The sequence below is a fragment of the Anopheles marshallii genome, chromosome 3 (assembly GCF_943734725.1).
Source record: "Anopheles marshallii chromosome 3, idAnoMarsDA_429_01, whole genome shotgun sequence".
NCBI lineage: Eukaryota > Metazoa > Arthropoda > Insecta > Diptera > Culicidae > Anopheles > Anopheles marshallii.
In genome coordinates, this window is record NC_071327.1 from 67,078,521 (window position 1) to 67,098,544 (window position 20,024).

Consider the following 20,024-nt stretch of genomic DNA (forward strand, 5'->3'; position numbering starts at 1 on the left):
ATTAATGAGCCAAAAGCCAAGTTGATGGCGGTACCAAAGGCGTCCCAGCTAGCAAATCACAACTTACGCGCAGGTGGCGTACAGATGGGCGATCGCACCTTTGAAGCCGTTCCGAATTTCCAGCATTTAGGTTGACCTGTAATAGGAAATTTCTCTACTCCATACAAATGTCGCGACCAACGAAACTGAGACTATATGCAGCTTATATAGTGCCGATACACATTCCATGTATGCCAATTGATCCTTATTCGCTCTTTCGTCTAGAGTCCTCTTGAGTATTTTAACGTTGATGGGCCTAGTTTACTTTACTTAATAGCGCCAATCAATCGGAGGCTTTGTTCTTCAAAAATGCTGAATTGTCACATTTGCTCAGGTGTTTGCAGAACAAACAAAGATCAGGTGTTTGCAGATGATGGTTATTTACACAAAGGGTACAATTTATTCACCATCTTCTAATGTCATTATAATTTCATCTATCAATACGGAACATGTATGTTGATTCCGCTCCTTGATAGTACGGAAAAGGTTCCCACACTCCACACAATCATACTTTAGCGTTGTATCCTATCGGAAAAAGAAAATCACATGAAAAACAGCTCACTTTCTTCATACAACCCTTCATAGAATCGAGTAATACTTACCGTTTCATTCGCTACACTCCGCAGACAATATTTTGACGATCGGGAACCGGCTGTTTTTCTCTGTGCCCTTTCTATTCCAATCAGTGTGTTCGATTTTGGCTTTACTCTTGCATTCACCTTGATACCGTGGCGCATCATGTGCTTGTTGTACACCAGATGATGCTTAAAATCGTGCCCACAGCAAATATAATTATCCTGGTAGGTAATGCACGTGTGCCTGTTGAAATCTGTCTCGGTCAAGCATACCACCAAGCAGATTCCACATTCTAGATGCTGCGGGTGTTTATGCCGCGCGCTGTGCTCCTGCAGTGCTTCATCATTGTTGAATGATCGGAGGCAAATATCGCACACGAAGTATGTTTGTATCTGTAATGTAAAATTTGGTCATTCTTTACATTATGAAGGTACTCACGCTTTAACAAACCTTGTGTGCTTTCTCCACATGCATCCGCAACTTATCCCGCCTGCTGTATGAAACTTCGCAATGCTCACACTCAAACCGCACATCCGTATGAACGGCTTTGGAGTGACGGTTTAAATGATGTTGCGTTTTAAATGACCGCTTGCACAGCAAACAGTGGTAGTTACGCTCCGTAACGTGGGAATTTGTGTGCTGTTTGAGCAGCTTGTTGCTGGTAAATACTGCACCGCAAATCTGGCACTCCGCGCGATCATCGCTGATGTGCATGGCAGCCATATGATTTTGTAGCTCCGTTTTGGTATGAAACGATGACGAACAGTACTTACACTGGAAGTGTGTAATCCCGCCGTGCCGCTCCAGGTGCACCTCCAGCGATATCCGATGCTTCAGCGAGTTGCCACAAATTTCGCACACGTATACACTGTGTGGATTGCTCATTTTGTGTAGGTTAAGCTCTCTGGCCGTATCGAACATCTGCAAGCAGTACGGATTGTTACACACGTACCCAACTTTGCCTTCATTCTGTTTATGCTTGTTCATGTGGATGGTGTGAGCAATGGTAAACATCGTCTTATAGGAACATTGATCACACTGGAACTGTTTCCGCTGTGATTTGACTTTTTCGCCAGATGTGTCTTTGGAGGCTTCCTCATTCTCATCCGATCCTGCGTCGGCTTCGATATCGTTAAGTTCAACCGGTTCAAACTCTATTTTCAATCGCTTAGCTCTAACTGGCTCTGATTTTGGCGCTTCACTTGCTTCCTCAGCGTCGTAAACCGAGTCAAACTCTTGCTTCATAGATTCATCCGACTCGTGCCCGCTTGTTAGTTCCATGGAACCAATACCATACTGGTTGTACTCAGCCAACAGATCGTTCACTCCTACATCTATCTTATTGCAAAGATCCAAATCCCGGAACATCACCTCCAGTTGTTCTATTTTGCTTTCAAACAGATCTCGCAGTGGTCGTTCGTCCCCTAGCTTTACCCGTACTAGTGCAACGAGAAACTCATGCAGATGATTGATTTTTCGTCTATATTTGCTGAAGAATTCCATCACCTCTAGGCAAGCGATGCACACGGAAGTGGGTAGAAATGGTAAAACAGCCGCAGGTAGTTTGAATGAGATCTCCTGCAGGAATATAGAGATCGTTCCCTCCAACAGTGGGCGATGCGTATCGAGCGCAATCATCTGATCGGGATGTACCGATTGCAGACATGCTCGACAAACGTTGGGAAACGTGAGTAGATTAAAAACGGTCATTGTACAAAGGCAAACATGAAGCTAAATTCGAAAAATTAGGCACAAAAATCGTATCACAAAACATAAACACTGCGCTAGTTGTTCACCCTGTGCAGAGGTTTTTGTTTTCCTTCGACGCTTCGCTAATGACGCGTTTACATCTGCATTTCCGAATACTTCGCACAAATTGTTACCTTTTCTCGCTTTCGCTGCCATCGCTTGCCACTGGCTCCAAAAATATTTTCTGGAGAAACTGTTTGCCTTTTCTGTTTTCGTAAAAAAGCATTTATCGATGGAACTAGGCAAAATATTACCGAAACCTTAGTATACCTGTATAAAAACTTTTTATTTGATTTATTGTTTGGTCCAGCTGTTCCTGCAATAAAGTACAACGAAAGGCCCACATTAGCGAGGGAACTATTTCCCAAGCGTTATTAAAAAATAATACATATCATAGTTGCAAAGCTGTATCGAAATTACCTTTTTGGCGCCATTGAATGACGATGCATCTGACCACAAGTACATAACTACGCATTGCAAACGAGCTCACACGCTGTCAAGCGCGCTTGTCATACAACGTTTGCGACGTTTGTCTTTTGGCAGCCCTTTTTGGAGAGGGAAGAAAAGTTGCCGTAGGAAAAAAAGTAAAGACCAACAGCAGCAACAGCAGCGCGCAGCAGGGACGGCCAAGAGAAAAGTCGAAAAACCGATACAAAACGGCGAGCAGAAGGTGAAAAAAGCGACACCAGCCCAAAGTTTCCAGCGACGGCAACCAGCAGAATGACGCTGCCGAGCAGTGCCAGGGTGTACGCGGATGTAAATTCGCATAAACCACGTGAATATTGGGACTACGAGAACTACATCGTCGATTGGGTAAACCAGGATGACTACCAGCTAGTGCGGAAACTGGGCCGGGGCAAGTATAGCGAGGTGTTCGAGGCGATCAAAATGACGAGCAACGAGAAGTGCGTGGTGAAAATTCTGAAGCCGGTCAAGAAGAAAAAGATCAAACGCGAAATCAAGATCCTCGAGAATCTCCGGGGCGGTACCAACATCATCACGCTGCTGGCGGTGGTGAAGGATCCGGTCTCCCGCACGCCGGCACTCATCTTCGAGCATGTGAACAATACCGACTTCAAGCAGCTCTACCAAACGCTCAGCGATTACGACATCCGGTACTATTTGTACGAGCTGCTGAAGGCGCTCGACTACTGCCACAGCCTGGGCATCATGCACCGTGACGTGAAGCCACACAACGTGATGATCGACCACGAGAATCGCAAGCTGCGTCTGATCGACTGGGGCCTGGCCGAGTTCTACCATCCGGGCCAGGAGTACAACGTGCGGGTCGCGAGCCGCTACTTCAAGGGTCCGGAGCTGCTGGTCGACTACCAGATGTACGACTATTCGCTCGATATGTGGTCACTCGGCTGCATGCTCGCGTCGATGATCTTCCGCAAGGAGCCGTTCTTCCACGGACACGACAACTATGATCAGCTCGTGCGCATCGCGAAGGTGCTCGGTACCGAGGACCTGTTCGCGTATCTGGACAAATACAATATCGAGCTAGATCCGCGCTTCAACGACATCCTGTCGCGTCACTCGCGCAAGCGATGGGAACGTTTCGTTCACTCGGAGAACCAGCACCTGGTGTCGCCAGAAGGGCTCGACTTTCTCGACAAGCTGCTGCGCTACGATCACTTCGAGCGTTTGACCGCGCGGGAGGCCATGGAGCATCCGTACTTTGCCATCATCGTCAACGGGCAGATGCCGCCACCGCCGACCTCGTCCACCAAGGGCGGCACCAACTAAATAAGCGCCCTGCCCTCCCCCGTCATGTCCGTCTGCAGTGTTGCGCCCTTCCGTCACAGCGCACCCTCACCGGCAGCGCAACACCGTGAGCGTTTCCACCGCTGTAGGCAGCAAGAGAACGGATGGCTCGGTAGCAGACGGCCATTCGTTATGGCCGGTGGATCGCGTTTGACACGAATGCTGCTGGGCGGATGTGGCGCGTACATCTCGCTGGTTACCTTCAACCACCGACGGACCGTGGGTGGAATGTGGCCGAAGGCGGGACGGTTATGACCGAGCGCCGGGGAGGTGTCGAGCGAAAATGAAGAGTAAGTAGCGCGCTTAAAACCGAGTAATCGTATGAGAGAATGTGTAACGGAGTGTCTGTGTATTTGTGTGTGCGCACGCTGGACAAGTTCTACAACCCGGAAGCGATGTCCAGTGCTCACACACAGACTCGCAATCCAGCAGAAAAAAATCGGCATGTTGATGATGAACAAAAACAGAAAAAAGAAAAAGCGTTTCAAAAAAAATCTGGTAGAGGAAGAAGAATAGCCCTTAAAGTTAAAAAGGGAATATTTTAGAGTAGATTCTCAAATGCTAAACCAGGAGAATTTAACATTGTAGCAGAAGATAAAAACAAAAACGAAACATAAACAGTTGAGGGATAGTTGCAAAAAGGCGAACGGGAGCGATTGCTAGGAAAGAAGGAGAGAAGTACACCGGAGCAGATTAGAACGCAAAAGAAAAGTAACCTTTCATGCATTTTCCCGTTTTACACCCAACCCAGCTCCTCCAACTCAATCCGGAAAATCTAGGGACGCGTATAACATCGATAATTAGTAAAAGAAGCAGTTCAAGGCAAAAAAGGCTAACCTTGAAAGGAGATTCTAATGGCAGTAGTAAACAAACGACACGGAACTGTTGTTTCGCTGATGCTAGCATCTCCCAAACAGAAAACCATTCCGATAGATCGGGTCAAACAAAAAACACAGCGATAGTCAAACGAACACCAGGAAAGACCACCGAACAGAACAAGAATCGTAAATAACAACATATTGCAGGCAAGGAAACAATTTTGAGCAACATCAGCATCTAGCAGCATTCAGATAAATATAAGCAAAGGATTAAATCGACCATACACTGAAATTGCGTTCCTCCATCCCACGCTTACTGTGTTTTCTCCGCTCTAATCTTTGCTCGTGTTGACGAAAAGGATATATCTGGAAAGCAAATAGGACGTTTTATGTTGTTTCATATTTGACGGCACGGCCATATACTACCAGACAAAACTAGTATATGGCACGCTATGCATTCGAATGACAGGATAACACGAAGCAAATGAAATATCCCCCATCCCGATAATGGTTCGAAGAGCATTACACAATTGAACACATCCTTATCAAACCCGCTCGCCCGTTCCAATGCCCTGCCTGGTTCTAGTTCTGCGATGCGTGAACGTACTGGATACTAATAATCGTTATCGATCGAGCATACGCTGGTGTATCGAGTGGTCGAACATTGTTCGGCATGAAAACGGGACAGAACAAAGCCAGCAAACTAACGCGAAAGATACAAAGTTGTGAAGCAAACCATGTTTTTTGTTCTTGTAGTACATGGGTAGTAGTTGTGCAGTTGATGGTTTAGTATCGCTAGAAGGTCGTCGCATCTTCACATCCACCACATAAGGCTTTGCATTTGTTTTCGGGTCGTAAAATGGACAAGCAGCATAGCGGCAGCGAAAGTGTGACTAGCTAAATCTATTGTTTTCTTCTTTCACGTGTCGCTCTTTGTTGGTTAATTTCTTTTATTCACTACATTTTGTTTTCTATTTTCGCGGGAATAATTTATGTCTATAATTTTGATTAACTTTTCAAACCTGTATTTTTGATGTGGGAAACGTTTTTCGCACATGTTTTGCTACTCCCTTTTCACAAATTTTCTCCCCAGTCGCTCTCCTTCTTTCTGCCTTTAGGCTCATCTGTTCCACTTTGGAATATAATTATTTTTGTGAAACATAATCAACTTATGCTAGACTTTTGTCGTTTTAACCTAGGGTTGGCGGCTCTCCCACATTCTATCTGTGCACCTTTGTTTTTCGCTCGTTTTCTTATTCTTTTCTACCTGAAACGGAAACAAGTTAATAAGAACAGATTTAAACAACAACAACAAAAACACGCTAGGATTACAACAGGTATTTTGTTCTGCTCTTTTCTTTTGTAATTAAAGTGAAATCAAATATTAATAAAAAAAATCAATTACCCCCCAAAATGGCCGTCTGAAGCTCATGTAACCACGACGACACAATGTAAGTGGTTGTAAAGCGGAAAAAACATGTGTGCTGAGAAACGAAACAACAAACAAACAAGAATGTATCTTCTCCGAGTCTGCTTAGAAAGGATACACCACGAAATATATCATTCCTGCCGGTAATAACGCAGGAATCATCGCCTTTATCTATTTGCTAGCAGGTCTTTTCTGTTTGTTTCGTTATACACTGTAGTATAGTACGGCTGTCGTTGTTTAAACTATCTTCTCCCCAGTTTAGTACATGCGGTTCAAACTTCTCAGTCTGCTCGGATGGTAACTCGGCAACCGATGTGACGGCATCATCAGACCGGAAGCGGACGGGCTTCAAACCTTCAATAGTGAATTGATGTCGGGCGGAGCAACCCTTAGTGGAGCATTATTATTAGTAGATGTACGTGAACATGAGTATATGTTAAAGCAAATGCGTTTCCTCCTTGCTGCGCTACCGACACACACTCATCTCTTTTGTCTCGTCCCCGGTTAAGTACAGATAGGCGCGACGAAAGTAAAAGAAGTGATGAGCTTTTGTTTTTTTTTATAAACAATATTATTTTAAACAAATTATAATCCCGGTCGTAGTTTGGTAGGTAGAAGTCGTTAGCGTTCGAGATGGAAGCTACATAACCGTTAGGCGTATATGTTTGATTAAATATTTCAATTTCTCCCAACTCTGAATTATGATTATATCCCCCATCTCCACATTATCAACAAAAGTATGGATAAATAATAAAGAAGAATCTTTGGAAGGAGATACAACCGTCCCGCCTTTCTTCCTCGTCTTACTATTTCGGATGACATGTCCTTTAAAAAACGCAACCCGCCTGCTTTGTTCACTCTTTGCGATGTGGTTTTTATTCACCGATAAATAGTACACTAGGGAAACTATGGACTTATATACAAACTTTAATGGGTGTGTCGTAAACTTCAGACTGTTTTTTTTTGTTTACACACCTTATCCCAAATGCGGGTAGTTTCAAATCAATTTCGATTAAAATAATCTAGCTGCAAACGCACAATTGAGAAAGTAAAATGTTACTAGTTTGATGTTTAATACTTCGCAACACCACGAAACAGCTTTCTGTGACACTCTCTCCATCTGGAGGATCGGTCTTCATTCGTCTTATTAGTTAGTATCCGATAAGAAGATTCATCTACTAATCCTTTCCTAAGAGTTTACCCTAAATTGTTCATCTCTAGTATAATCGGAGCTTGTCTGTGGTGATTGTGATTGTGTGTGATTGTAACAGTGAATTTCACCTTATGTAAAATCCATATCCTAAACCCCAACGGTTTGGGATACTTTAGTGGTGTACGCGTCTTCTAGTACGCAGGACAAATCATCCAGCTTTGGGTAAGTCAAGAAAGGCCAGCAATGGCCGGTCTCTTGAACCACCTGAGGTTGTAGTGTAAAAAAGGGACTAAGAAGTTGGAGAAAAGGAAATCCTATGCCTATTGCAACTTATTCAGCTAATTATTGATTTCTTCAACGTATAGTTTGATAGAACATGCCTTTCAAAACCCCCGAACCGATAGTGGTTCGCCGTCTGTGGTCAAATGGTTTTACTATTGATTACTAAGACTCATTAAACGAACAGCTTAACACTAAGCACTAAATCTTGCATCCCTAGCCCTGGTTATTCGACTATGTGGCTGTCACGCAGAAAACGCTCAAAACTTCTCGACTGTAATGTGTGAGATTTGCGGGTTTAAAACTATTATTATAAACTACTAAATTTTGTCACCTGGACGAAAAGCGCAGCATCCTTAAGACTAATATACTAAAGCAATCTTCGCAACAGTGGTGTCGGTTCTCGTGTACAGAACGAAAATTGTGACAAACCATTTCACGATACTCTCGACGAGCGCAATGCACGAAACTGACTGAGGAGCGTGCCCTTGGGCAGTTTAACCCGCGCGTTCGTTTTTATGTTGTGCACCGTCAACATGTGCCTGTTGTAATAGTAATGGTAGCCGAAATCTTTCCCACAGCATTCGTAATTGTTCTGGTACGTGATGCAGATATGATTTCCTCCATAATTCCCATCCGAAGTGCGGGCGTTCGGTGTCAAACACGTGCCACACTCGAGTGGTTTCGGGTTCTCGTGGCGGTAAACGTGCCGCTGTAGCAGATCGTCACTCTCGTACGACACCAGGCAGACTTCACACACGAAGTAGCTTTGAATCTATAGTTTTTGAAGGGAAATTAAAGGAATGGTAAGACACGCTCATTACAGACGCACCCAGTGAGGCATACACGCTAGTGATCTACCTTGTGAATGAGTTCCAGATGCGCACGCAGCTTCTCACGGCGGCCATACGACGTGTGGCACACTGTGCACGGAAACCGTTGATCCTGATGGATGGTCGCATGATGACGCTTCAGATGGTAACCGGTCTTAAACGATAGTGGACACTCCGGACAGGGGAACTTTCGCAGCGCAATTTCAGCGGGAGACTCTACTTTCGGCGACTTTTGTTTACGTTTCCCGGAACCGTTGCGTTTCCGGGGCTGTTTCGCTTTAGTCGCATTTACCGCTGGCACATGCGTACCATTGCCCGCCGCTCCCGGTGGCTCATCCTCGTCACTTTCGGTATTGTAGGGATTTTTGAAATACATATCAATACGCTCGCCCGGTTGGCCTATCCTTTTGCCCAAATCCAAACCAGCGAGTGAGGCAAAGTGCAGCTGAAGCGATGAACCTTCCGTATTTTGCGGTGCATTGCTAATGGGGGCACCCGGTGGATAGAACTTTTTCATATCCGCCGCAGCGTATTGATCATAGTTTTGAGCGGGTTGCGCTCGCCCAATGGCAGTGCTGTCAAGCATACGCGTTTCGTCCATTTCCCGATACGTATTCTGATTTAACCAGCGAAAGAGGTTAAGGCATCCAGTGCTAAACAAGTTGGTGGAGTTTCTTCGTAGACCGGATCTGTGTGTACGCTTATATCGTTTACTGGAAGCTTTTACCCAAATAGAAAAGGCACCTGGACTTTGTTCGATTCAATTGCATGCCCAATATTCTTTATTTTAGCCGTAACACAAGCGACCAAAGTGCTGTAACAAAATAGGGGATACATAATTTTGATAACGTCTCTTTGAAACGGAAACTTCTCCTACTTTCTACTGCAGACCACTTTTCGAGACCACCTGGGGTGGTAATCATATCGTGAGTCACACTTTCCGTTCTGTGAAGGTGCAAATATTTTACACATGCAAACCTGGAGGAAATCAATGTTTACCGATAAGAGGCTACGGTTGTATGAACAATATCTAGTTGGGTTTGGCTTCTGTTCCTATAAAGCTCGCTACAATGGACGCTGGTAGCAGCTTGTTTGACAACATGTTTTCATTTGGAAATAAACCCCGAACACAACTTTGGCAGCGGTCAGAATTGCTTAGCTTTTACTTCAATCGTAATGAATCTTGAGTCTCTTACCGTACAAGTTCCTCGTGGTAGTTCGTTTTACTTGAAGATGTACAAAATATGTTACGCTGCAGCTTATTTGGTTTTAGGGGAAGCGAGATTGTTGTATTCCCAGTTGTTTACCATCAAGAGGAGCGTGACGTTTTCAAGATGTAGCCATCTGCTTCATGCGTATCGGCAACGGTCGCTTGGAAGACAATATGCACAGCATGCTAATTTTAAATTGATGGGTTCGAGTTTTGCCCAGCTACATCTTACCTGTGAATAATTTAATTTCAATTCCAAAAACTCGTTTTCAAGCATCTAAATGTGGCATCTAAACTTCATAATCAAAACCATGTAATTTTATTTTTTCTAAATTGATTTGTTCTTGTCTGCTTACGTTCCCTGCACCACCGGTGCGGTTCAGCAGTTATGGTGTACTGCAGAAGGCTCCAAAGCTGCATGCCATCATTCTATTGAATGATAAACGCCATTGATCCTGCTCTAGCCTAATCCTTTGTACACCGTACACTTAATAGTGGTCGACGTTATTGTGACTTTATAATCCACATCAACCCCATTTCCTTATCAATAGCCATGAACCGAGTTCATGTCTCAGAAACTTATTGCAATACTTTTTTCTCAACTAGTAACACAATCACTGAGTAGCCCTGGTTTACTGAAGAATTTCGATACTGAGCAGTTCGACATTTCTCGATGAGTTATTCGGCGAGGTGGTGTTCAATTCGCTTCCACTAGAATTGGAATCTTCCTCTAATTTATACTGAAAATCATCCTGGAAAGAGAAAGTTAGATCACTTTCATTAAGCCATACGGCGTTTTCATCCCAACCCAGACTTACCTGCACTGGAGGATGCTTCCGTTGAATGGACGTGGACGATGGAATACACTTATGATTATAGAACCTATTCTTACTTACAAACACACCGAGACAGACTCGACACACAAAGTGCTTCGAGTCACTATGAATCTTTTCGTGACATTTGAGGTGCTCCTCGCTGTAAACATATAAAAGCCGGTTTGGGTTAGTGTTACGAATAGTTATTTCCAGCTGCTAGATAACACCCACCTTCGGAAAACTTTCCTACAATTTCCACAATTCCACAGCTTCTGCTTGGGTCTCTTGTTATTATGCGACAACAACAGAGCCCTTGCTACAGCGTGACTATTGACGTGCTTTTTATACAGATCGTAAAATTTTATCTTTGCTCCGCAGGTAGGGCACTTGAAACATTTGTGGCCATCTCGAACGTGTTCCTGTAGAGAAGCTTCATCTAGGAACCATTCCCTACAGATGTCTTCGTATGGACATATCCATTTCTTAGATCTAAAATTATCGTCACTTTCTTGTTTCGGTGAACGTCGCAGATTGGGCCGACTTTGGGTTATGTCTTCCTGTGACTGCATATTAGCATCCGTTTGAAACTTATCCACAGAATAAACCTGATTGAATACGGTGTACTTTCTCACTCGTCCATATGTTGCCACCTCTTGTTCCAACCGTTCAAGCGTTATCGTATCCTCCGATCCATGGCATATGTTCAAACTTTTCAGCACATTCGCCAAATGTGTTCCCTGCTCTTCATATAGATCTTGTAACGGGTTTCTGTTTCCCTTCAGCAGATGGGCCAGTCCTGTGCTGAACTTTCTCATACATTCCATTTGTCGTTGGTATTGGTGAAATATGATCAGTGCTTCCAGGCAATCCACGCATACTTTATCCGGCAGAAGATGGCTCAGATTCGCACGATCCTATTGGTAGGTGTGAAATGAACATTATGTTACAATAGATGAATCACAGTAAAGAAAGGACACGTGATCTTTCAAACCTCTTGAGTCAATGAAACTCCAGCAAATTCTTCAAACTTCTGCTCGATCGTACACTCCAGCTCGTCGTGGTAATATGCGAATGGTGAGAACATTTTCTCGTCAGCGATAGCTTTGAAGCATAACGCACAAACGTTGGGAAACCTTTGCAACCGGTAAACAATCTTCTGCAACATTAGCGATGTGTCCTGGGAAGGTAGAACATACGTTACTACTGTTTTATCCTAAATCAAACAGCTTGCAGCAAAACCTTGTAAAGTTTTGTGCTTTTCGAAACAAAAGACCAACAATGAATCGTACTTTCAATTCTTCGATTGTCCCTTCGCTGTACGTGTGATCTCTGTCCGTGGACTGCTCGTCAAGTGTCGTGTTGTGATAGAGTTCCCTCAATAACTTTTTACGAGTTTGCTCGTCGAGCTTTTGCTTTTTCGAAATGGTAATGACCGATCCAGCCATAACACTGGGAAATGCTAAACGAAAAACAAAGAACACATTAAATACACTGTATGTGGAAAATCGAGGCACGCTTACCGTTTAGGTTAAGTCTTCTAAGATTTTTACTCCACACCCGCGGAGAGTTGGCCATTTGATAGTCATTCTTTTTGAAATGGACCGAGCATATCGCATCGGTTTTGTACGGATTCCAATTTGCACCACGCTTGCAAAACTGTATCCATTTGGTTTTTAACGCCTCTTCCGATGGAAAGGCATGGAAGATGATGTCCAGTTTCCGTTTTTTTGCCTCTGCACGTTTGTTGCTGCAGAATGCTGCTGCACATTTGGAATTCGGCATCTCGTGTGCTGCAATCGAACATCGGAACAACACACAGGAGTTCACATAAAGGTCACCGTTTTAGGCGAGCTGGTTTTGTGCTACCAGTGTTCCGGGAAAATGCTCACCTTGTGCTTTCTCTTATCTTACGTACCCGATTAAATTGTACATCAACAGACAATCTCGACTGTTTAGCGGATAGTTTTATAAGCAAACAGTATTTAAAATTCACTAAACAATTTCCATTTGTTCTTGTTCAATGCTACACTGCCCGCTTTTGAAACCGTAAACAAACGAACGCGGAAGGCGCCTGCATGGAGTTCTCTTTGACAGCCATGTTGAATGCTACTTTGATGGTTCACATCCATCTGTGCTTAGGTTACTGGAAACCAACACAATCAAGCAGCTATTTTCGATATAGAATGCAAAAAAAAGGAAAAGAAATTAGAACATTACTTTCCAGATCTGTTCTTGTTTGGGGACTTCCTGCTGATATAGCCAATTCGTATACCAATTCGTTTCCAAAGAAGGTTAATACCCATAGATCATCATAAAGAACTATCCGATGCACAATTTCAGATGGTTTCTACCTACAAACGCTACAACCGTCCTTCACATTCCCAAGATTTCATTTATTTCTGTTGAGGGCTCTTTCGTATCCGGCTTCTCTATGTTGCTATTTTTTCTATCAATCGCCACATGCTGCTTCGAATTCAGGACGTCTAGCTGGTCGGTTTTTGGGTCCTGAGACTGGTCCTCGATGAGTTCGACTTTCACACGGCTCTCATCGTTCTCCAGAACCATTGATTTTCCCGGCTCCTCTATCACTAACACTTCGGGCTCTAATGCTGCGAAGGCAGTTTCAGCGTCTGCCTCTAGCCACAGGTGCTTCCATGCAGAGGTTAAGCTCCTCGTAGTGACATCCAGCCAGACCTGATGGGGGTTATCTTCTTTGGCTTCTATCATTGCGGATAACGGTGCGTTGTTAAACTGCCATCCATACGTCGCCTTCATATCCGAGTTTGGTGCCTCACTATCGCTGACGACGGGTTGAATGCCGAACCTTTTCCTAAAGTTTACAAACCAGCCCCGACTTGCCTTGAACGAGTCTTCCGATTCCTCGTATGGGTGAGGATTCTGTGTCAGCAAATCACCGTAAATAGCTCGTGCTTGATCACATATAGCCGGTTGTGTTAAGTTTTGTCCTTTCTGCTGCTCCTTTCCCATCCACGCTATCAGCATTTTCTCCATCTCGCCATGAAGTGCGGTCCGAAGCCTAGACATTATTTTAACGCCCTTAGCTGGTGGCATACTCTTTATTAACTCCTTTCGTTTAAGAACGGCACATATCGTTGATGTGCTACGACGGTACATCCTGGCCAAGTCAGTAACACGCGCACCTTGTTCATACTTTTCTATGATTTCACGCTTTAATTCGATTAACATCGACCTTTTCTTCGGGCGCTTGGTTATAGTTTTGTTCATGGACGCGAGATTGCGATATTGCGAGTCGCGAGAACCGTTCGAGATTGCTTCAAAATCGATGTAAACAAAAACACAACCCTACAGGTAGAGAAAGCTGTCAGGGGCCAGGCAGACAAAACCACCAATGTAACGCTCGGTAACGCTACTTCCGTTTTTAGCGCAAAAAATACAAAATAAATCAATTTCCATTTTCAATATTCAATTTACTGCAATGCTTAGCTTTTTGGGGTTTTCAAATGTATATATCAAGTCAAAGCATTACATTACATTTTATTTTATGCATTTCTTTGATTATTTACGATCGTTTTTTTTCCTGTTTCGCAGGTTTGACCGAAAAAGTTATTAAAAAACGGATGTAGCGGAATACGGGGGCGTCTCGACGCATCTATGCCTGCGAAGTTTCATCGCTAGATTGCTGGGCGGAAGTATTTTTGGTAGAACTTAGCTTCACTACGTGCGCCACACATCTATGCTTGCTGTACTCCTGATCTGTTAGATACACACCGAGACACGTTCCGCATACGTAGTTTCGCTCTCCTGAATGGGTCGTTTCGTGGCGCCGAAGTAGTTCCTCACTGTAATAGATGAAGAGCGCAAGTATATAACAGTTGCAATTGCGTCCCCTTCCTAACGTTCATACACCATACCTTTGAAATGCCTTCTGGCAGGTACTGCATTTACTTTCCTTATTCGATCCCTTTTGATTATGGCACAGCAGTAAAGCGCGTGCGATAGCATGACTCTCGACGTGCTTTTTGTACAAATCGTAGAACTTTATCTTTGCACCGCAGCTACGGCACTTGAAGAATTTATGATCACTACGGACGTGATTCTGCAGCGTGGTTTCATCCCGGTACCATAGCTTACATACATCCGGATAGGGGCACACAAAGTAACCATTAGGGTCCATACCTTTCAAACCTTTCCGCGGTCGCCCACGTGCTGGGGTCAGTTTCTGCGGGGATATGCTTCGACAAGATTCGATGGTAACTGAGGGAATTGATATCGAATCCATATCTATTACAGATTCTTCCTCAATCAGTTCGTCATATTGTTCATCGATAACCATCGGAATGGAAGGTATGAATTGTTCTACCTCATCCTGTTCGAGGTTGGCATGTGGCACAACTAGACGATACATTGCCACTTCTTGCTCCAATCTTGATAACGTCATTTTATCCTCGGACCCCTGGCAAATGTTGAGACTTTGCAAAAGGCTCACCAGATACGTGTCTTGCTCTCCGTAGAGAGCTTGCATTGGTTTTTTGTTTCCTTGTATCAAATAGGCCATCCCTGTGGCGAACTTTTTGAGACATTTCAGTTGTTTTTGGTATTGGTAACATGTGATGAGTGCTTCCATGCAATCCTCGCACACCTTATCCGGCAGCAGATGATTGATACTGGCACGCTCCTTTACGAGGCGGACGAGAGAACACAATGTGATGAATATATTAATCACAGAAAAAGAAAACGTTAAGTCGAAACAAAAGTACCTCTTGGTCCATTGGATCCCCAGTAACTTCTTCGTACATCTGCTCGAGTGTACATTCCAGATCGTCATGGTAGGAATTGAACGGTGAGAACAAATTCTCTTCAACAATATCTTTGAAGCAGAGCATGCACAAATAGGGAAACTTTTGCAGACGATAGACGGGTTTATCCAACGGATTCGGTTGTTTTTGCTGCCAAAATAGAATTGCGTTAGTTGAGAGGAACTAATTTATAGCAACACAACGTACCTTTATGTTGTCTATATTATAGATGTCGTCATACGAATGGTCGTTATCCCGTATCTGAGCGTCTTTACTATACAACTCGTCCAAAAGTTGTTGCCGCACTTTCTCGTCCCTTTGTCTGCGTTTCTCAATCGGCATAGGTGTTCCTTTCAAAATCGATGGAAACGCTGTATGATAACAGAAATAAAGTTGTAGGCAATATTTAAAAAAAAAACCTTAACTATTCAGCTTCTTTGGAGATTGGTTCTAACCCGTTAAATGTAGCCGTCTGAAACTGTTGGAGCTTCTCATCAACGGAGACATGGCCATTTGATAATCTTCCTCTTTGAAATGAACGGAGCATATGGTTTCGTTGGATTTTGGGGACCATTCCGCTCCTCGTCCGCAAAACTTTACCCACTTCTTCCTCAGTAGCGCATCACGCGGGAAGGTATGGAATACGATGTCGAGTTTTAGCTTTCGTACATTTCTTCTGTTGTACGAGCAACTCGCAGCCGCGCACGTAGAGTTCGTCATTTGCTATAGCTGAAACAAATGAAATTGCCTTGCGTGATGGGTGTATACTGCAATATAGCTAACTCCTTTACATACCAATATGTCCAAATCGCTACGATTATATCAACCCGAGGAAATGAAAAGTTCGCACAGGTAGTTTAGAGCGTTCAAATTCGCAAAACGTTTTGTAAGCGTCGTCGTTTGTTTCTTGCGCTTCAACAAAACATTCGCAACAACAAACAAAAGAAGGAAACTTTTGACAGTACCTTGTAGGATTGTGTGTGTGTGTGTGTGTGTGTGTGTGCGCGTGTGTGTGTTTCGATGGCCTTTGAATAGATGCCAGGCCGGGTCATAGTTAAAATTGTCAAAAATATTCTCATATGGCGTTTGACAGATAGGGGACAGAATATACGTTGGGTTTGAAAACATACGTGCGAATATTTTTGAATTCTAAACTGGTATTGCTTGCCTTTAATTTTTTTGCCAACACTCTTGGCTGATTATTAACTATCGCCATTATTAGCCGTGCAAAGTAGTTTTGTCACCATTTCAACTAAAAATTGATTCAATTGATCAAATCTTTCAACGGAAGTATGAAGATATCAGATAAGAGATCACCAAAAAACGAACCAAGATTTGCATTTTACTAATAGTAGAAGAGTTCTGGCGATAAACTTTTCACCAATACAAAACATTTCGGAATGAACTTCAAACTAGGACAAAAGGCAAGAAGAATGAACGAAAATACTTGCTCTTATTCAGTTAAACTCAGAAAAATTAAATACTTCATATAATGGAAATATCATCTTATCAATTAAGGCGATATTCTTATAGCTGTACAACAAGTTCCTCAACAAATTACGCCACCAGGGCTTAATAATCTCTCTCTCTCTCTCGTTGGCCTGTTCACGATGGAGCACGTCGTCGTGACATGGCCCGGTCAACAATTGTTCAGCTCGGTCCCTGGCTGCTGCTTCCCATCCATGGAGACTCTCGCGTTCCGTCAAGTTCTGCTTCACCTGATCCAGCCAACGAGCTTAGGGTCGCTATTAAACACCTTCTTGGTGCTGTATGAGTCCGGCATTCTCATTACATGCCCCAGCCATCGTATCATGTCGGATTTCGCCACGGTTCGGATGTCTGGTTCGTCGTATAGCTCAGAAAGCTCATGGCTCATCCTTATCCTTGCATCCCACGCTCATCCTTCTCCACACTCCATGCTCGAACATACAAAAATTGTCCGAAAAATGCGTCACTCAAACATGCCCAAAGCGTTTGCATCCTCCGCTCGGATGGTCCAAGACTCGTGTCCATAGAGAACAACTGGGCGAATATATCTCACATTTCGTGTGGTCTCGAAGTCTTCTGGATCTCAGCAAATGGTGAAACCCGTAGTATACACGGTTCCCCTGCACAATGCGTCTTCGGATTTCGCTGATGATGTCATTGTCCGAAGTAACGACCGTCCCAAGATAGCACAATTCCTCTGCTACCTCGAGGACGTCGCCGGCAATTGATACGCTGCTTCCCAATTGGGAAATACCGGCAAGCAGGTATTTCGTCTTCATCGCATTGATTCTCAGTCCAATTCTAGCTGCTTCACGTTTGAGTCTGGCGTACGGCTCACACACCTTCGCTATCGTCTTGCCAATGATGTCATTCGCGAAGCCGAGAACTTAGAGAGACCGGTAGAATATCGATATTGAAGAGTAGACCGCGTAAAAGTATACAGAAGAACGTGTGGAAGTCAGTCGTGACCGACCCAGCATTGTGCTGATCGTCTGGGATCAAAAACTGCTACTTATTGCGAAGTTACTGCATTTCATTAAGAAATTCGATCTCAAGTAACTCAATACTCTTGCTAGATGTGTTTGTAGTGCCAGCAGTTGAATTGAGTGCTGCTTTTGCATCATCCAACAGTTCTTCAAATTCTACCATTTGAGTTTCAGACTAAAAGCAAAATCAAAGGGAAATATTAATATATATCCCTCTTATCCATTATCCACGATATATAAACGTACCTTCCTTTTGCCGCTGTTTTTCAATATATCTTGAGGTGTAGCTAGTTTTCCTTTTGATGTGCCCTTTGAACATCGATGGCTGTTGAACTGTTTATCGTTAGCGTACACACCAAGGCACACGCCACATACCCAGTTTCCTATCGCGTCGTTCGTCCGCTGCCTTTGGCTTCGCGGTAAATTATCTTCACTGTAAATTATCAAACAATCAGGGTAAGTGTTAGCTTCGCTACAAGTGGCACCTCAAATGCATTACCATTGGTAGGATTTTTCGCAATCTTCTCCTTCCTTTGCCAAACTTGAACCCGGTTTGTTATGGGATAGCAGTAGCGCACGCGCGATAGAATGACTTTCCACGTGTTTTTTGTAGAGATCGTAAAACGCTATCTTAAAGCCGCAAACATGACAGGAGAAGCTTTTATGATCATCGCGTACATGCTGCTCAATTGCAGTATTTGTCGAAAACCATTCGTTGCATATATCGATATACGGACAAGTGTACAGCTGTTTGGACATGTTCACATCTTTGCTTTTCATCACTCCATCAGTTGCTTGAATATCAAGCCGGTCGCTGTTATCTAATACACTTTCCGTGTTTGAGTACAGCTCGAGCGACAACTCATCTGCAGAATCCTGTTCGCATGACGAACTGCGCTTAACGTTCCCATACGAGGTAACTTCCTCCAGTAACTGCTCCAACGATTGATTGATTCTCGTACCTTGTGCCGTATCCAACCGTTTAAGTATGCTGACCAAATATGGCCCCTGATCTTGATAAAGATTTTCCAACGGTTGTTCATTGCCATACAGCAGGTGTGCGATTCCGGTGCTGAATTTTTTTATGCATTCCAGCTGCCTTTGGTATTGGTGGAATTTTACTATCATTATCACACATTCGTCACACGCTTTATCCGGCAGCAAATGTTGAATGTCGCTACGATCCTAGAAGCAAATGAAATACGATCGAAAAATGCTCCCAAGTGGCACAATTTATGGAAGTTTTGCAATACCTCTTGGTCCATTGGATCGCCAGTTATTTCGTCAAATTTCTGCTCGATCGTACACTCCAGTGCATCGTGGTAGTGTGTGACTGGCACGAATTGATTCGCATCTTTTATGATTCTCAGGCAGAATGCACACACGTTTGGATACCGTTGCAAGAAAAAGATGCTCTTCCGGCATCCGTCCACAGGACCCTGTGTAGATGGACAGCGATCGTGAGTATTGTTCTGATGAGACAGGCGCGAGCTTACGTTTAAACGAATTCGTACATACTTTCTTTTCCGTTCGGTCCATCTTCGCCTCACTGTACGTGTGATCGTTTCCCGCAGCTTTATCATTATCTTCATCCATTTTCGTGTATAGCTTCTCCAAAAGTTGTATACGTACTTGGTCAAGCTTTTCTCGTTTCGAAATAGTAATCGCAGTACGGTTGACGATAGTAGGGACCGCTGAAGAGAATATGCAGTTATTATAGTACACACGAATGCCTCGGCAAACATTGCAACGTACCATTCACATTTAGGTGCCGTATTCGTTTGCCTTGCTTAATTACGGGAGAATTTGCCATTTGAAAATCGTCATCTCTAAAGTGGGCCGAACACAGCACCGAATGTTTGTGGGGTATCCAGTTTTCTTCGCGCTTCGCAAACTGTATCCACTGGTTTGTTATGGCATACTGACGAGAGGGAAATGTGTGAAAGGTTATATCTAATCCCCGTCTGGTCACATTGTATCTATTGTTTTTGCAAAACGACGCTGAGCAGCAGGAAAACGGCATCGTGTAAGCTGAAAAAAAGAGTATTGATACGGATCAGCAGTGAACCAATGAAGCAGATTGAATAATTCCAACGGAAGA

The 20,024-nt window shown here is 43.7% G+C and overlaps 6 protein-coding genes across 6 annotated transcripts; 1 reads left to right on the forward strand and 5 right to left on the reverse strand.

Moving 5' to 3' along the window:
• Positions 1 to 438: 438 nt before the first annotated feature.
• On the reverse strand, positions 439 to 2,325 carry LOC128713054 (zinc finger protein ZFP2-like). The gene is made up of 3 exons (XM_053807916.1): positions 1,066 to 2,325; positions 642 to 1,007; positions 439 to 564 (listed from the first exon to the last, which is right to left on the reverse strand). Exons 1-3 carry the CDS (start codon positions 2,323 to 2,325, stop codon positions 439 to 441), a joined length of 1,752 nt encoding a protein of 583 aa, XP_053663891.1.
• A 640-nt stretch (positions 2,326 to 2,965) lies between these two features.
• Positions 2,966 to 4,178, forward strand: LOC128715828 (casein kinase II subunit alpha). The gene has a single exon (XM_053810746.1). It carries the CDS (start codon positions 3,085 to 3,087, stop codon positions 4,114 to 4,116), a length of 1,032 nt encoding a protein of 343 aa, XP_053666721.1. The 5' UTR covers positions 2,966 to 3,084; the 3' UTR covers positions 4,117 to 4,178.
• A 4,071-nt stretch (positions 4,179 to 8,249) lies between these two features.
• On the reverse strand, positions 8,250 to 9,247 carry LOC128715100 (PR domain zinc finger protein 10-like). Its single transcript, XM_053809981.1, has 2 exons — positions 8,675 to 9,247; positions 8,250 to 8,588 (listed from the first exon to the last, which is right to left on the reverse strand). Exons 1-2 carry the CDS (start codon positions 9,245 to 9,247, stop codon positions 8,250 to 8,252), a joined length of 912 nt encoding a protein of 303 aa, XP_053665956.1.
• A 1,241-nt stretch (positions 9,248 to 10,488) lies between these two features.
• Positions 10,489 to 12,453, reverse strand: LOC128714853 (uncharacterized). The gene is made up of 6 exons (XM_053809733.1): positions 12,192 to 12,453; positions 11,961 to 12,130; positions 11,663 to 11,848; positions 10,903 to 11,585; positions 10,706 to 10,831; positions 10,489 to 10,630 (listed from the first exon to the last, which is right to left on the reverse strand). Exons 1-6 carry the CDS (start codon positions 12,451 to 12,453, stop codon positions 10,489 to 10,491), a joined length of 1,569 nt encoding a protein of 522 aa, XP_053665708.1.
• A 1,849-nt stretch (positions 12,454 to 14,302) lies between these two features.
• Positions 14,303 to 16,169, reverse strand: LOC128714741 (uncharacterized). Its single transcript, XM_053809621.1, has 5 exons — positions 15,905 to 16,169; positions 15,657 to 15,820; positions 15,411 to 15,599; positions 14,565 to 15,328; positions 14,303 to 14,492 (listed from the first exon to the last, which is right to left on the reverse strand). Exons 1-5 carry the CDS (start codon positions 16,167 to 16,169, stop codon positions 14,303 to 14,305), a joined length of 1,572 nt encoding a protein of 523 aa, XP_053665596.1.
• A 1,791-nt stretch (positions 16,170 to 17,960) lies between these two features.
• On the reverse strand, positions 17,961 to 19,946 carry LOC128715142 (uncharacterized). The gene is made up of 6 exons (XM_053810023.1): positions 19,679 to 19,946; positions 19,442 to 19,617; positions 19,177 to 19,362; positions 18,435 to 19,108; positions 18,170 to 18,278; positions 17,961 to 18,098 (listed from the first exon to the last, which is right to left on the reverse strand). Exons 1-6 carry the CDS (start codon positions 19,944 to 19,946, stop codon positions 17,961 to 17,963), a joined length of 1,551 nt encoding a protein of 516 aa, XP_053665998.1.
• Between the last annotated feature and the right edge of the window lie 78 nt (positions 19,947 to 20,024).

Coding starts and splice junctions, on each gene's coding strand:
- LOC128713054 (XM_053807916.1), bottom strand. CDS start 2,325: ATGACCGTTTTTAATCTACTCACGTTTCCCAACGTTTGTCGAGCATGT. Junction 1,008..1,065: donor ATGTGGAGAAAGCACACAAG/GTTTGTTAAAGC, acceptor TTTACATTACAG/ATACAAACATACTTCGTGTG. Junction 565..641: donor GGAGTGTAGCGAATGAAACG/GTAAGTATTACT, acceptor TTTTTCCGATAG/GATACAACGCTAAAGTATGA.
- LOC128715828 (XM_053810746.1), top strand. CDS start 3,085: ATGACGCTGCCGAGCAGTGCCAGGGTGTACGCGGATGTAAATTCGCAT.
- LOC128715100 (XM_053809981.1), bottom strand. CDS start 9,247: ATGGACGAAACGCGTATGCTTGACAGCACTGCCATTGGGCGAGCGCAA. Junction 8,589..8,674: donor ATCTGGAACTCATTCACAAG/GTAGATCACTAG, acceptor CAAAAACTATAG/ATTCAAAGCTACTTCGTGTG.
- LOC128714853 (XM_053809733.1), bottom strand. CDS start 12,453: ATGCCGAATTCCAAATGTGCAGCAGCATTCTGCAGCAACAAACGTGCA. Junction 12,131..12,191: donor TAGAAGACTTAACCTAAACG/GTAAGCGTGCCT, acceptor TTTTTCGTTTAG/CATTTCCCAGTGTTATGGCT. Junction 10,631..10,705: donor AAGTGTATTCCATCGTCCAC/GTCCATTCAACG, acceptor GCTTAATGAAAG/TGATCTAACTTTCTCTTTCC.
- LOC128714741 (XM_053809621.1), bottom strand. CDS start 16,169: ATGACGAACTCTACGTGCGCGGCTGCGAGTTGCTCGTACAACAGAAGA. Junction 15,821..15,904: donor CAGACGGCTACATTTAACGG/GTTAGAACCAAT, acceptor GTTATCATACAG/CGTTTCCATCGATTTTGAAA. Junction 15,329..15,410: donor GGGATCCAATGGACCAAGAG/GTACTTTTGTTT, acceptor CGCCTCGTAAAG/GAGCGTGCCAGTATCAATCA.
- LOC128715142 (XM_053810023.1), bottom strand. CDS start 19,946: ATGCCGTTTTCCTGCTGCTCAGCGTCGTTTTGCAAAAACAATAGATAC. Junction 19,618..19,678: donor ACGGCACCTAAATGTGAATG/GTACGTTGCAAT, acceptor TATTCTCTTCAG/CGGTCCCTACTATCGTCAAC. Junction 19,109..19,176: donor GCGATCCAATGGACCAAGAG/GTATTGCAAAAC, acceptor ATTTGCTTCTAG/GATCGTAGCGACATTCAACA.